The sequence below is a fragment of the Nomascus leucogenys genome, chromosome 3 (assembly GCF_006542625.1).
Source record: "Nomascus leucogenys isolate Asia chromosome 3, Asia_NLE_v1, whole genome shotgun sequence".
NCBI lineage: Eukaryota > Metazoa > Chordata > Mammalia > Primates > Hylobatidae > Nomascus > Nomascus leucogenys.
In genome coordinates this window covers 33,378,906-33,394,870 of record NC_044383.1, presented here as the reverse complement: position 1 = coordinate 33,394,870, position 15,965 = coordinate 33,378,906, and the positions used below count along the sequence as shown (strand labels likewise).

The 15,965-nt window shown below is 48.1% G+C and overlaps 1 protein-coding gene across 2 annotated transcripts in view; it reads right to left on the bottom strand.

Annotated features, from left to right (window-relative positions):
- Window positions 1-1,367: 1,367 nt before the first annotated feature.
- Window positions 1,368-15,965, bottom strand: part of PKD2L1 (polycystin 2 like 1, transient receptor potential cation channel) — a 40,154-nt gene continuing 25,556 nt past the window's right edge. For both annotated transcript variants that reach the window (XM_030802405.1, XM_030802413.1), the window contains exons 3-16: window positions 13,024-13,151; window positions 12,025-12,278; window positions 10,849-11,073; window positions 10,450-10,678; window positions 9,592-9,762; window positions 8,428-8,609; window positions 8,021-8,141; window positions 6,773-6,871; window positions 6,442-6,563; window positions 4,804-4,930; window positions 3,899-4,017; window positions 3,512-3,635; window positions 2,190-2,274; window positions 1,368-1,697 (exon numbers count right to left, since the gene is read on the bottom strand). In XM_030802405.1, the coding sequence (XP_030658265.1) occupies window positions 1,615-1,697; window positions 2,190-2,274; window positions 3,512-3,635; window positions 3,899-4,017; window positions 4,804-4,930; window positions 6,442-6,563; window positions 6,773-6,871; window positions 8,021-8,141; window positions 8,428-8,609; window positions 9,592-9,762; window positions 10,450-10,678; window positions 10,849-11,073; window positions 12,025-12,278; window positions 13,024-13,151 (2,069 nt within the window). In that variant the 3' untranslated portion in view covers window positions 1,368-1,614. The remainder of the gene's footprint in view (window positions 1,698-2,189; window positions 2,275-3,511; window positions 3,636-3,898; window positions 4,018-4,803; window positions 4,931-6,441; window positions 6,564-6,772; window positions 6,872-8,020; window positions 8,142-8,427; window positions 8,610-9,591; window positions 9,763-10,449; window positions 10,679-10,848; window positions 11,074-12,024; window positions 12,279-13,023; window positions 13,152-15,965) is intronic.

The following is a 15,965-nucleotide window of genomic DNA, read 5'->3' as shown; positions in this document are numbered from 1 at the left end:
CACAGCAAAGGGCGATTCCGGAGCCGAAATTGAAGCTACGCCAGGCTATTGTGAATTGATCCACTGCCAACAGTCGCGACGTCTAGGACTGAGGGCGAGCTCATCCCTACAGTCACACCCTGGAGGGATCACTTGTCTTGTACCACTCACGACCCGTCCTGGGATAATCAACCCTGTTTGTGGCCTGCTGACCAAAACCACTGAAGACGGGTTGCCCCCTCTCCTGACACTCCGCACTGGAGTTAGTCATCAAAAGATTGCTCAGGGAATCCAAAGTTTTACAGGTTGTCTCGTCCACACTTTGGGAAACCTTCAGGCATTGATCCCTGGTCCTAAATACTCTCCCTCCCAATGTCCTGGTTTAACACCAACTCACTGGCCCCTATTACTTAAACTGCAGGCAGGCATCTACTCTTCAGTTGATACAGCCTTTCTTGAAGAAAGCTTGGACTGTAACTTTTTTAGGGCTGAGGATACACTCTGGTTATCTTAATTGCATTTAAGCTGTTTCACAAGCCTCTTAGGTGTACAGAGTACTTAATGGGATGGGAGAACAGGAGTGAGTGAAAGAGATGGATGAGAAGAAGTGACTGGGGAGCAATCGAAGGTGCAAAATGAGGAAGGATAAAGGCCACAGGAGAAGGGATAGGAGATATTCAGCAGGCCTCAGGCAGGCTCCTGGACACCCCAAATCTTGGTAGTTTCTTATCTTATCCCTGGTTATCCTCCCTCTGCACCCTCTCACCCCACCCCGATGCCAGTACATACACACACACACCAGCTACCCCTTATCCCCAGCCCTCCTGCCCTGACTGTCTCCACCCTGAGGACTGAGTCTCACTTGTCACCTGTCCCCACTTTTCCTATGGTGCAACTATAGTAGCCACTATTTCAAGCCATTCCTGCGAGCCAGAAGTTCTTTTTTTTGAAATAGAGTCTCGCTCTGCCACCCAGGCTGGAGTACAGTAGCGTGATCTCGGCTCAGCTCACTGCAACCTCCACCTCCTGAGTTCAAACGATTCTCATGCCTCAGCCTCCCAAGTAGCTGGGATAACAGGCACGTGCCACGACACCCGGCTAATTTGTTTGTATTTTTATTAAAGACAGGATTTCAGCATTTTGCCCAGGCTTGTCTGGAACTTCTGGCCTCAAGTGATCCACCCAACTCAGCCTCCCAAAGTGCTGAGATTCCAAGCGTGAGTCACTGTGCTGGGCCTAGAAGTTCTTATAGCCCAGCTCCTTCACATCACTGCACCTAATCTATACCTCCTAGAGAGCATGAACCTTTTCTAGCCCAGGCACATGGATGGCCCACAATTTCAGCCTTTCTTCCCTCTATAATACCAGAAGCAAATGCAAAGTCCAAGTTTTCCTAAGGAGTTTTATTGATAGCCACCATGGAAACCCACATGGTCTTATGGAAGAATAATGTCAGAACCCACCACATATTAATTCAAAGACCTCTGAATCCTGAGGTCATTTCCTTGCCTGATTCCCTTCAGGCTCCATTTTTATCTCCTGGTTAAAGCCCACTCAGTTTCCAGGTTCAGTGGACCAAGAGACAGCCTCTTGCAGAAGATCCTTCATAGACTTTGCTCCGGGAGTGCCTCACACTTAACTCCCCTGCAACATTGGAATCTCACCACGTGAGAGTCTCCTCTCCTCTAAGGCTTCCTCTTCTTTTTTATAGGGAACCTCTATGGGGGAAAACGAGAAACCCATTGGTGCTAGCAACAAATCTTGGGATGCACAAAGGATAAGAATAAGATTCACCTGGGAAGTAGGAAGACCTCTAGATACTGCCTACTCTCTTGGTTTCTACCTTTTTCACAGACCATGGCTATCCAGGTGCTTAGGAAGAGCCATTACCCTCCCTCTCTTTATCCTGTTTGTTAACATTTTTTTTTAATTAACACACAGAGCTAAGTACACAGGGAGTAAAAGGCCCAGTGGAAGATGTTATTTCACAGAGCTATGCGGCAACACACAGAAACACTGAGTCACAAGCCTAAGCATGATGCCCACCACACACAGAAACATTGGCTCAAAAGGCCAGATGCAGGGTGGGGCTCAGCAGCAGCCATGATGGGACCTGTTGTCCTAGAAGTGCAGGGGATGTGGCGAGGGGGCCTGTGCGGAGGCAGAGGGAGGGAAGCCTGCTGTCTGATGCTTTAGGCCCCCTTCCTCACCACTTTCCTGCCCACCCTGGACTCCCCAGGGTTCTGGGGTCACAGCTGGGGCTGGCTGCGGGTGCTTCCAAATAGCTTGTTCCTTCTGTTGGAAGAAGAAAGGGACAAATCATTTGAAGAAATAGTTTGTGTACCACTTTTCTTTTCTCTGTATCTGATTCCAGAGAACTCAGACTGCTATAGACTGCGTCCCTCCCAAATTCATCCGTTAAAATTGTAACCCCCAATGTGATAGTATTAGCAGGTGGGGCCTTTGGGAGGGGATTAGATAGTCAGTATGTAGCCCTTATGAATGGGCTCACGCCTGTAATCCCAGCACTTTGGGAGGCTGAGGCGGGTGGATCACCTGAGGTCAGGAGTTCGAGACCAACCTGACCAACATGGAGAAACCCCATCTGTACTAAAAATACCAAATTAGCTGGGTGTGGTGGCACATGCCTGTAATCCCAGCTACCTGGGAGGCTGAGGCAGGAGAATCACTTGAACCTGGGAGGCAGAGGTTGCAGTGAGCCGAGATCGCGCCATTGCACTCCAGCCTGGCCAACAAGAGTGAAATTCCATCTCAAAAAATAATAATAATAAATAAAATTTAAAAATAAAATAAAGGAGACTTCCCTTACCCTTTCCACCATGAAAGGGCACAGCAAGAAGACAGCTCTCTGTGAATCAGGAAGTGGGCCCTCAACAGATACTGAATCTACTGGCATCTTGATCTTAGACTTCCCAGCCTCCCAAACTGTGAGGAACAAACTTGTGTTGCTTATAAGCCACCCAGTCTATGATAATTTATTACATCAGCCCAAACAGACTGATACAGACCATCTCATAGTGGCCAAGGCAGCCCTTAGGCCAGGGCAAGCAACTTCCAGGCCTTATCTCCATGACCCATCTCTGCTGATACACTAACCGCTGTGAACATGTTTCCCCAGGAGCCTGAAAACATACATCTTTCAAAAATGTTCTTGCTCACGCTTGTAATCCCAGCACTTTGGGAGGCCGAGGCGGGCGGATCACGAGGTCAGGAGATCGAGACCACGGTGAAACCCCGTCTCTACTAAAAATACAAAAAATTAGCCGGCGTGGTGGCGGGCGCCTGTAGTCCCAGCTACTCGGAGAGGCTGAGGCAGGAGAATGGCGTGAACCCGGGAGGCGGAGGTTGCAGTGAGCCGAGATCGCGCCACTGCACTCCAGCCTGGGTGACAGAGCGAGACTCCGTCTCAAAAAAAAAAAAAAAAAAAAAGTTCTTGCCCCACCCACTGAGTGGAAAAGATGGCAGAGTTCAGCTGTGAGGAACTAGGAGGACCAGGTGAAGGGCCACTCACCACGCCTGGGGAGGGAGCCAGCCACCCGTTCCTCTCCAGCATTTTCAGCTTTGAGCCTACAGCATCAATCTGGGACACTACTCCTTCCAGGACAGTCTCCAGCTGCAGAACTCTCCTTGTGAGCCTGTGTGGGATTTGAGAGAGACGAACGGAGCAGAAATCTGTGTCTGGGGGCTGGATGTCTAAAGACGCAGGGTTCGCAGAAGGGCATGTGTCTGGATTGGAACAAGGAAGGGAAGACCCAGCCTTGTAGGCAGAATTAAAGGGGAGCAGAGGTTCTCCCTGGGGTAGGACAGAGAATTGGAAAGTTGTGGGAAAAAGTACAAGATAGGGTATCATAATAGAAGTGTTGCCAGCCCTGAACCAGCGCTTCTTCGCTGCACGTACATATAGATTTCTTCTCCTGAAACCCAGCCTCCTGCTCTGGCAGCCTCTGGACCCGATTCACCTTGTGGGCTGCTCACAATGGATCGACCTAGTTTCTCAATCTCAGTGTTGAGGGCCACCTGCTAAGGAAGTCAGAGGTTAGAAGGGAGGAGATAACTCTGGGAAGCCATCAGCTCCTGTTCTATCACCCACTCTACTGGGATCTCAGGACCAAGGCTCAGGTTCTAGTTCTTGCTATTCCCCTTCCCTCCCAGACTCTGGAGACAATAGGGTCAGGGTGGTGGTGCTGGACCAACCTCTGGAGGAGTCACCTCTCAAAGTAAACACAAGATCCTAGAAGCCTTGATGGATGAGGTGTTTACTAGAGGCCAACTCATTTTAGCAGAGGAGGGACACTACCAGTGTTCTTGGCACTTTCTAGGCTGCTGTCACCCTGCCTTTGACTTTTTTTGGTCTACACTGGATAGGGATGGAGCAGGCACAGCAGGGACAGCCAAGAATCCAAGTTTGAAAACTCCCAAGAGAAGGCAAGTCCTCGGAGGGAATTATCAGTGATTCTTGGGCAATTGGTCATTTTTCCCTAAGCCTGTGTTTTAGAGCATGATTCTCAACCTTGGCTATGTATTGGAATCACCTAGGGAGTTTTAAAAAGTACTGATGTCTAGGCCCCACACCCAGAGATTCTGGTTTAATTGGCCTAGAGTGTGTGTCCTGAGTATGAAGATTTTTAAAGGCCCCCCAGGGTATTCTAATGTGCAGCAGTTTGGGAACTACTATTGTAGAGAGCTCTTTACTGTCTATCTGTGGGAGAGTTTTCAGGGTGGGTTTGTGTTCTAGGTGTGTTGGGGGAAGGGGAGGGTGAGCTATTTCCTTACACTGCCTCTCCACCCATCACCCCGGCTCACCCTCTCTTCCTCCAGGTCCTGTCGCATTTTTTCCTGTTCCTTCTCACCCAGAATACGATTCCCATCTCTGTCAAACTTGGTGAAGGTGGCCGTGAGCTCAGTGATTTCATGCTCTGCGTGTCCCAGTCTGAGAAGAGGATGATGAAATGATTTCTGCCCAGCTGTGGCTGTGACCTCAGTTATGGACTTCCTCACTCTTTTGCTTGACTCTGGCAAAAGTTTTGCTTTCTGGAAAAGAAGGTTCTCCAAAGTCTAGCAATCTTACCCCCAGGAAAACACTTTGTTCTATTTCTTCTTCCTCCCCTGACTCCTGCTCACTAGGTTCAGGGCCTCATGACCTCCTACAGGGATTATTGCAAAATCTGTTTGCCTCTAAATAAACTGCTATCCCCCAGCTTCCCCTTTACTCCCTACCCCTGAAATCCATCCTCCGTAATACAACTAGAGTAATTAACCTTTCTAATATTCAGATCTAAAAATGTCCCGTCTTAAAATCCCTTCTGGCACCCTATTCTTTTGGCAGAGTGGTAGTGTGGCCTTTCTCAGTGTGGTTCTTGCCTGTTTCTCTGGTCTCATCTCCTGCTATGACCACCCCCTCATCCCCGCCCCTTTATTTAATACCTTAGCAATGCTCAACTACTTATTCCTCCTGTGTATGTTGCTTGGTTTCAGACCTCTATGCTTTTGTATGTGCTTTCATCTCTTCTTGGAAGAGCCTTCCTCTGCTTGTCCACTTGTGAGCTATTCATCCTCCGATACCCTATTTAGACATTACCTCTTCCAGGAAGCCTTCCCTTAAGCTCAGAGATAGAATTGATCACCCTCTACTCCTAGTCACTTCTGTTGAACTTATTCTGTGATTCAGTTTATTTGCAAGTCTATAAGCTCTTAGAAAACAAATACTTTGTCCCATTTAATTATGTCGTCTCCTAATCCCAGCACTTTGGGAGGCTGAGGTGAGTGGATCACTTGAGGCCAGGAGTTTGAGACCAGCCTGGCCAACATGGCAAAATCCCATCTCTACTAAAAATACAAAAATTAGCCGGGTGTGGTGGCACATGACTGTAGTCCCAGCTACTCAGGAGGCTGAGGCATGAGAGTTGCTTGACCCAGGGGAAGCTGAGGTTGCAGTGAGCCAAGATTGTGCAACTGCACTCCAGCCTGGGCAACAGAGCAAGACTCTGTCTCAAAAAAAAAAATTATGTTGTCTGTTACTCAGTGCCTGATCTGCAGCTGGTGCTCACAATGTATTTGTTCAATGTGCATTAATATGTTTGACTGGGAATCAGGGAGTGAATGGCTAAAGGAATAGATGAGTGTTTGTGGGGAAGCATAGAACAAAAATCAGAGTTTTGTGGGAGTGGGGTGTGTATTCAATGATTAGGGAATTATTACATTGGTTCCTAAGAGTTGTTCAACAAGATCCAGGATGTTATAAACCACGGTCAGAGATCTTTAAACCAAGGGCACAGTTCTGAAGGTCAGGAGCGGAGACCTACGGGCAAAGATCTGAAGCCTGCAAGTCAAGATCAGAGGCCCCTAAACTAAAACCAAAGGCTTATAAGCAAATGAAGTATGGTTGAGGGTTGAGGACTTAAGAGACTGGTATTAGAGAAGGCTGGGTCTCTGGTTGCTCACTCCCTTAAGGTGTTGGTGAAATCCTCAAACTGGATCTCCTGCTCCCCACCCTGCAGGACTTTCTGCACATCCGAAACCCTCTCCTTCCTCAGACGCAGTCTTAGTAGGGTCTTGTTGTAGCCCTGAAAGGGAAAGGAAATAGGCACAAGTTCTCACAGGCTGCTCACTCATCCCTGGTCCCCAGCCCCACCCATAGTATGCCAGGCTTCCCAGATAAATTAAAGGCACACAAGGGCACAGGCACCTCAATCAGTCAGGAACAGACCAGGACACAGAGCCTTAGACTGCGGCACTGATGGAAATGTGTAGCTCAAGGAGACTGAGCAGTCACCTGTTTCAGGAGGTCAGAAAGTTGCAGCTCATCCTTCTGTCCAGCCAGCTCCTCCTTGACCTCTGAATATGTGTCATTGATGATGGCCAGGAACATGTTCTGGAAAATAAAGCGGGGACCTGGGTCCTCACCCCCAGACCCACTGAAAGGATTGAGCCCACTGACCCCATTAATGTCCAAGACACGTATTCCAAAGGGGTCAGTGCTCTCAACCCCTGTTCGGCAGCCCACCGACCCCTGGTCTCAAGGTCCCCAGAGCCCAGCCTTTCAGCACAGTTCTCTTAGAGATGGATCATGCTTCTTGACCAACCTGGTGTCCTCACTCTCAGTTGCTGTGGTAACCTTTCTGACCACAGAGATACAATAACATATGCCACAGACCTCCTTCGTATAAGGGCCCATCAATCATTGGAACTAGAAGCTTTTCAGGGTGAGAGTACAATTGTGATCTCTTTACTATCTACCCCCCAATCCATATCTGTATCCCCATCCATTGATCAAATAAAGAAAATTGCTGGCCTTGTTAGTAAGAATAAAATCCAAGAGCTGGGCACAGTGGCCTACACCTGTAATCCAGCACTTTGGGAGGCCAAGGCAGGCAGATTGCTTGAGTCCAGGAGTTAGAGACCAGCCTGGGCAACATAGCAAAACCCGTCTCTACAAAAAAAAACAAAAATTAGCTGGATGTGGTGGCTCCTGACCATACCAGTGGTCCTATCTACTTAGGAAGCTAAAGTGGGAGGATAGTTTGAGCTCGGGAGGTGGAGGTTGCAGTGAGCTGAGATTGCACCACTGCACTCCAGCCTGGGTGACAGAGTGAGACCCTGTCTAAAATAAATAAATAAAAATCCAGATTTTTCATGGTTGGCAGGGAGAGAGAACTACCAAGTAGTGGCAGTAGAAATCAGCATGAGATCCCCAGTGGAAGGGGAGTCTTGGACAGTCGCAGAAGCTTCCAGGTGCAGCTACTGCTCCTCATGAGGCACTTTTCTCCCCATTTCTATCCTTGGAGAGTGAGGGTTTGATTTTACTGAGGAAGTCTGCAGGTTCCCTTATACTCTGCAAACCTGTAAACTGACCATGCTGGCTATACTACATTAACCATCTCTCAGAAGATCGACATATGCCCACCCCACTCACTCTCCATCCTTGATTTGAGAAACTTATCAATCCTGAGTGAGGGACATACTGGGACCAAAACTCCACCCTGCAGGCTCTCTGTCCCCACCCCCTCAGAGAGACCCTCACCAGGAGCACGAAGAAGACGAAGAAGACATAGGTGACAAAGTAGGCAGGGCCCAGGATGCGGTTGGCATTGTCGATAGCGTTGTAGTCAAAGTCTCCGAGGATTATCCGGAACTGAGTGAAACTGAGAGACCAGGTCTGGGCTTTACCTAGAGCCTAACAAACACCCCCCATCCCACTTTCCTAGTCACAGACAGACCCCTCACCATACGTCCACCCCAATCTGATAGACACGGGGCAGGGTGCTTAGATTATTTGAGCACACACACCAGGGCTTCTGGAGACCCTCACGCAGATGCTTTAAACGCAGACATGCCCACACGCACGTACGCATCTTCCCCAAGGATATATACACCCATGGAGCTGGAAGGTGAGGGGCCAGGGAGGAGTGAAGGGGGCAGGACACACACATGCACTTGATGAAAGTGCTAAAGTTTTCCACTTGGGTCCCGAAAAGCAGGTAGCCGAGTTGGGCATAGGCGAAGAAAACAATGAAGAACATGACGGCGAAGCCCAGGATGTCCTTGGCACAGCGGGCCAGCGTGGAGGAGAGCTGGGTCATGGTTTTGTTGAAGCTGATGTACTTGAATATCTGGAAGGACCATGTTGAACCAAGGGATGAAGAAGGAAAAGGGAAAAGCATTGAAAAGTCCACGCCAAGGGCCTATGGAGGCCATAGGAGTTGCCAAGCCAGACAAAGAAAATGAGACACATATTGAAGAAGGGAGAATGATACAAAAATTAGCTGGGCGTGGTGGCACGCACCTGTAATTCCAGCTACTTGGGAGGCTGAGGCAGAGAATCACTTGAACCTGGGAGGCGGAAGTTGCAGTGAGCTGAGATTGCACCACTGCACTCCAGTCTGGGCAACTGATTGAGGGACATACTGGGACCATTAAAAAAAAAAAAAAAAAAAAAAAAAGCCGGGCATGGTACCTCACTCCTGCAATCCCAGCACTTTGGGAGGCTGAGGCAGGTGGAACGCTCAAGGTCAGGAGTTCGAGACCAGACTGGCCAACATGGTGATACCTCATCTCTACTAAAAATACAAAAAGTTAGCTGGGTGTGGTGGCACATGCCTGTAATCCCAGCTACTCAGGAGGCTGAGGCAGGAGAATTGCTTCAACCCAGGAGGGAGAGGTTGCAGTGAGCTGAGATCGTGCCATTGTACTCCAGCCAGACAACAGAGTGAGACTTCATCTCATAAAAAAAAAAAAAAAAAAAGTCGGGGGTGGTGCCTCATGCATGTAATCCTAGCACTTTGAGAGGCTGAGGTAGGCAGATCACCTGAGGTCGGGAGTTCGAGACCAGCCTGGCCAACATGGTGAAACCCCGTCTCCACAGAAAATACAAAAATTAGCCAGGCATGGTGGTGGGTGCCTGTAGTCCCAGCTACTCAGGAGGCTGAGGCAGGAGAATCACTTGAACTCAGGAGGTGGAGGTTGCAGTGAGCCGAGATCGCACCACTTCACTCCAGCCTGGGCAAGAGCGAGACTCCATCTCAAAAAAAAAGGAAAAAAGGAGGGAGAATGAGTGCACCTTGAAGCAAAGCTGAGTGTGGGAATCCCAGGTACCTTGATCCAGGCGAAGAAGAGGTTGACAGCATTCATGTTGTTGTACTGTGTCTGCCAGAAGGCGAGGAACTCAAAGTCTGCATACGTGTTTGGCTGCTGCAGGAGCTTCCCCATGAGCCGATTCACCTCGAGGGTTCGGAATACGTGGAAGCCCACAGCCGCAATGGAGAGCTGTCACACAGGGGTCATGGGGGTGTCAGAGAAGGCAAGGGGATCTCAAGGGAAGTTCCAAGATGAGGCCCCAAGGGAGAGCCAGGGTAGGTAAGACAGGTGGGAAAAAAGCCTTCCTTGCTGACTTGTTCACTCTCTCAGTTTCAAATGGAACTGGGTAGGATGACTGGGGAGCATCTTAAGTGTTCCAAAGCCCAAGAGAAGACTTTGGGGACAGTGGTAAATATTAATGTATAGACTGTAAAGGGCCGTAGGGAACTGGAACCAGTCATTTCCTTCCGCTCCCACCACTTCCAAGCTTTGGTCAGGAATTGAATGTGTCTTGTTAATAGGAGAGAGATGAAGATGAAGGGGCAGAATATTTGAATAGAAGACAAAAGGCATGGGTTTCCACAGAACAGGTCATAAAGACAAAAGACAAGAGAGGAGCAGAATATAGTACATTTAAAAAAAAAAAAGCAGGGCTCAGATGACAGGTGAGGAGGAGAGGAGACGTGAGAGACAGGGTTTCCCAAGGGCTGAGAGAGGGGAACATCTCCCTCTCACTTAGGGAGCTGTTAAACGACGATTTGACCAAAAGTCAGAAGGAGGGCTTAGGGCTTCAAAAGGAAGAACCTGGAGCCCCTATTAGGGTGGAACCCCCTCCTCACCCCAGAATGTCCCAAGTCCTAGATATCTGTCCCTCACCAAGATGACCACCAGGTCCAGTATGTTCCAGATGCTGCTGAGGTAGCGAAGCCGGTGAATGTGGAGCTCCAGGATCTCTTCCACCACATAGTAGAAGATGAAGACGCAGAAGACCACCTCACAGCCAACGATAAAGAAGTCCCAGTTGCTGACATAGCGGATCAGCTTGACTGTGCGGATTTGCCAGGATGGGATGGCACCTCCTGTAGCTGGAAACTCCACCACCAGCCTATAGGGGGAGGGGGAGATGTCTAGTGGAGCCTGGGCTAGGACAGCCCCTCCCACTTCCTCTCCTCTCCACCCCCACCACAGGGTATGAGTTTAGGGAAGGGTCTCATGCACAAGAGACGGGAACCAGGAGCCATGGACAGGGGGATAAAGTAGGGAAAGGGGGCTCACCTCAGGACACAGAAAAGATTGATATTGGCATTGTAGACTGAGAAGTCGATGAACACCACCCGAGTGCCCCTATCCAGCCACAGCCCTTCCTGAAGGTCCCGGAGAGCCTCTGCACTACCCTGTCGGGATCCTGGAAGGTCCAGGTAGTAGCCACCTCCGCTGTAGCTTGTGAGCCTGCCCCAGTGGGAGGAGCCCCCCAATTCATCCTGCGAGTGGTATGTCCACCTGCCACAGAAAATGCCAGCTGAGCCAGCCCAAAAGTTCATCTCCCAAGGCAATGACAATGCTTTATCATTGTCTGGGCTTTACGGGTTTACATATTGTGTGTGTGCGTGTGTGTGTGTGTGTGTGTGTATACATGAGATATGTGATATATACATATATAGTGTATCATTTATTATTCTGTTTGATACTAACAACCATTTGAGAAGGGAGAGTGAATATTATCCACATTTTGCAGAAGAGGAAACTATGAAAGAGGTTACTGAGATAATCCAGCTATAAATGACAGAACTGAAACTCAAATGTAAATCTGATTTTTCACTATGTCACTCAAAGATTTGGATGACAAAGCCAAGCCCCACTTTTGGCCCACCTTGAATAGTCCCCCTAAGGGAAGCACCTGGACCAGGAGGAAAAGATCGTCCCGCTCTGTGATTTGCACATCAGGCTCCTTCACCCCATGTTTCTCTATTCTATCCACCAAACTTTCTACCCTGGGTGCTTACTTCCTCCCTCTTCTGTCCTGTCCACCCTTTCCCCCTTCTTCCCTAATTTGTCATCCATCCTCGACCCCTTGCTGCTCCACGTATCAATCTCAAGGGTTGGGCTCTTCAATTTCACCCATTCTGTATACCCCTAACCAACCTCTAGGCAAGAAAGGAAGCTTTCCCTGAAAGGACTATGTGTAAGGTAGGACAAGTGTGATTGCGACCTGTGTGTGGGAACAAGTCTGGAGGCTATGGCTGTGTTTGCTAACATACCTCCTCTGTTCCTGAGTGACTCAGACCAAGGTCCCCAAACAGTCACAGCTGGGATTCAGGGAAATGCCCCCCGAAGTCCCCTGAAGTGTTCTTGAGGCTCTTTAAGCCTCAGTGGAAGTGGTTCCCAGACCTTGGGATGGTGTCAGGTTTAGAGGGGCAAGCCCTGTGAAATTGGTAGGACAGGCTCACTCACGCTGTGCCATTGAGGGGCCCAAAGGGGAGTTGTTCTTCTTTATCTGGAGAGTAGACATCATAGCAGCTCAGAATGTCCTCCCGGAAGTCTTCATGCACCACACAGGAGTCATTGCGGACCTTTAGCTGCCGCAGCCTGGTAACCCCCAGCAGCATGTTCTCATAGTAGATGAAGGAGTGGGAGCCATGGCCCAGGCTCTGGTTGTTGTACCATTTGGTCCAATACAAACTGTCCAGTAGTGGGCCCTGGGCAAACTGAACCATAAGCTGGCTTGAACCTTACCCAGCCTCCTCCTGACCCCCTACCCTTAGGATGACCTTTGCCCTCATCCTCCGACTCCCTAGCTTGTCTCCAGTCTGCTTTTTTTTTTTTTTTTTTTTTTTGAGACGGAGTCTCACTCTGTCGCCCAGGCTGGAGTGCAGTGGCACAATCTCGGCTCACTGCAACCTCTGCCTCCCAGGTTCAAGCAATTCTCTTGCCTCAGTCTCCCGAGGAGCTGGGATTTCAGGCATGCATCACTACGCCCAGCTAATTTTTGTATTTTTAGTAGAGACAGCGTTTCACCATGTTGTCCAGGCTGGTCTTGAACAACTGACCTCAGGTGATTTGCCTGCCTCAGCCTCCTAAAGTGCTGGGATTACAAGTGTGAGCCACCATGCCTGGCCTGCTTTTTAAAACTCCTCCATTGACTAATGAACCTTGACCAGAGTCTGACCTGAAGTGGCCCTACTCTTTATTTAAAATTCGTTTTGAAGTTCAGCCTTACCTGTGACTCCTGATACTAATCTAACTTCTGGTTTAATTCCCTGATCGCTGTATTAATCCCTTACCCACCTCCATCTGAACTCTAGCCTAACCCATTAATTCAGCCTGGCCCTTTGACTCAGTCTGATCCCTGACTGACCTGATTTCCGAGCATAAGGTCTGATCCATTGTCTGACCTGTGGCCTCAGGCCATTGAGAAAGAGAGGGGAGGGGTAGAAAAGATCTTATACTCACATCCCAGAAGTCTGCCATGCTGCTGATGGCCTGAAAGGAGACTCCAGTGTCTGATGGAGTATGTAAGAAGAGCTCAGACATCACTTTGGTGTAGTAATAAGCACTGGAGCTTGTCATTCCATAGGTCACTAGAAAACAACCCAAGAGGCTGTGTGCTTCTCACCGTTCCCCCAGAGGAGACAGGAAAGCCCATTGCCCTGGAGCCAGAGATGCTTCCAAGATGGAAGCCCATCCCCCATCTGGACCCATCCCCTAGACTTGGTTAGGAGCCTAATGGTGGCATGCAGAAGCCAGGAAATGCATTAGGGAAGGGTTGTAGCTACAATGTCTCCTCCTCTTCTTCCAACCCACCTCAGAAAGACTGAACTCCACTCAGTAGTTGTCTCTTACATTGTCATTATGAAAATACACTTTTCTTTTCCTGAACCAGCTTAACTTCCCAGTTCTTACTCCCCAGAGCGAAGATATTTCTGCCTTCTGCACTGTGTAGTGATTCCTTTTGTCCACTTCCAAAAGGTAGTGATGCCTTTTGGAAAGTGCCCCCAAAGTCTAGAGTACTCCCTCTAGAGTTCAAGGCCTTGGTCGAACACCTTACAATAGAGATGTGGTCTCATGGCCCCTGGTGTCAGTGGCTGTAGCCATGGGAGTGGCAGGTAGGCACAGCACCTCTGTCGCTGGCATGACTAGTGTGATCAGATGGGCACAGTCATCTCCTGAGAGAGTGACTCAGTGTTCTCAGACCAAAAAAGACCTAGGAGCAATCACCCTGTGATTCTCCCTGTGCACACATTGTGTGCAAGTTAAATTAAAAAAAAACAAACAAAAAGACCTGGCCTTTACCCTGAAGAACTTGATCTCCCTCACACACCCTAACATATCCATCCAGTCCCATGTGCCGGTAGGGCTGTAGGGAGCTCTAAGTTTTGTTTACAAAGCAGGATTCTAAAAGTATAAGCCATTTATTTAATAGATTGTCCCTCAATTTAAGTTAGCCTAATGTTTTCTTATTTTTAAATTCAGGTTATGCATTTTGGGGAGGAATACTATAGAAGCAATACTGTGTCTTTCTCAGTGCATGATATCAGGAACTACATATTGCCTGTTCATCTCATTACTAGTGAGATTAACTTTGATCTTTTGTTAAGGTGGTGTCTGCCAGTTTCTTCAACATAAAATTACTGTTTTTCTTTTTGTAATTAATATGTGTTTTTGTGGGGAGACCCTTTCAAACTGTGTAAATATTCTGTTACTCCTCAATCATTCACTTGCACTTAGCATCAATGAATGCTAGTTTTAGCATCCCTTGATGATTTTTGCCTGATTATTACTAATATTGTCAAATGGTGATTTTCTTTTCACTCTTGTTGCCCAGGCTGGAGTGCAATGGCACGATCTCGGCTCACAGTAACCTCTGCTATCGGGGGAACCTGCCCCTGATAATTCAATGTAGGTTCTTTTCTATTTCCATAAGTGTCAGCCAGTCTGAGAAATAAAGGGAAAGAGTACGAAAGGAGAAATTTTAAAACTGGGTGTCCAGGGGAGACGTCACATGTCGGCAGGTTCCGTGATGCCCCCTGAGCTGTAAAACCAGCAAGTTTTTATTAGCAATTTTCAAAGGGGAGGGAGTGTATGAATAGGGTGTGGGTCACAGAGATCACATGCTTCAAGGGCAACAAAAGATCACAAGGCAGAAGGTCAAGGTGAGATCACAAGGTCAGGGCGAAACTAGAATCACTGATGAACTTCCATGTCCTGCTGTGCATGCATTGTCATTGATAAACATCTTAACAGGGTTCAAGAGCAGAGAACCAGTCTGACTAGAATTCGCCAGGCTGGAATTTCCTAATCCTAGCAAGCCTGGGGGCACTGCAGGTGGCCAGGGCGTGTTTCATCCATTATCTGCAGCTGCATAAGGCAGACATCACCAGAGCGGCCATTTTAGAGGCCCCCCTGGGAATGCATTCTTTTCCCAGGGCTGTTAATTATTAATATTCCTTACTGGGGAAATAATTCAGCAATATTTATCTTACCCGTTTTCGGTAATAAGAGAAATATGGCTCTGTCCTGCCTGGTCCACAGGAAGCCAGACTTTAAAGTTATCTCCCTTGTTCCCTGAAAATCACTGTTATCCTGTTCTCAAGGTGCCCAGATTTCATATTGTTCAAACACACATGCTTTACAAACAATTTGTGCAGTTAACACAATCATCACAAGGTCCTCAGGCAACATACATCCTCAGTTTACGAAGATGACGGGATTAAGAGATTAAAGTAAAGACAGGCATAGGAAATTATAAGGGTATTGACTGGGGAAGTGATAAATGTCCATGAAATCTTCACAATTTATGTTCTTCTGTCACGGCTTCAGCAGGTCCTTCCGTTCGGGGTCCCTGACTTCCTGCAACACTCCACCTCCTGGGTTCAAGTGATTCTCCTGCCTCAGCCTCCCAAGTAGCTGGGATTACAGGCATGCGCCACCACGCTCAGCTAATTTTCTATTTTTAGTAGAGACGGGGTTTCTCCATGTTGGTCAGGCTGGTCTTCAACTCCTGACCTCAGGTGATCCGCCCACTTTGGCCTCCCAAAGTGCTGGGATTATAGGCATGAACCAATGCACCAGCCTCAAATGGCGATTTTTTTAAATTCCACAATTCCTTCTCCATTTATTAGTTGACATTCTCTTCAGAAGAGCTTTCCCTTATTCCTAATTCATGTATTCATGCAGATAGATAGATAGATAAATAGACAGACAGATAGATAGATGATAGATAGATAGATAGATAGATGATAGATAGATAGATGATAGATAGATAGATGATAGATACACACACACACACATATATCAATTTGAACCTATGGATTCTTGGCAGCTTTTTTTCCCTATGGGTTATAATTTATTATTTATTTTGTTACTCAGGTTTTTTGGCCAGGTAATAAAAGGCA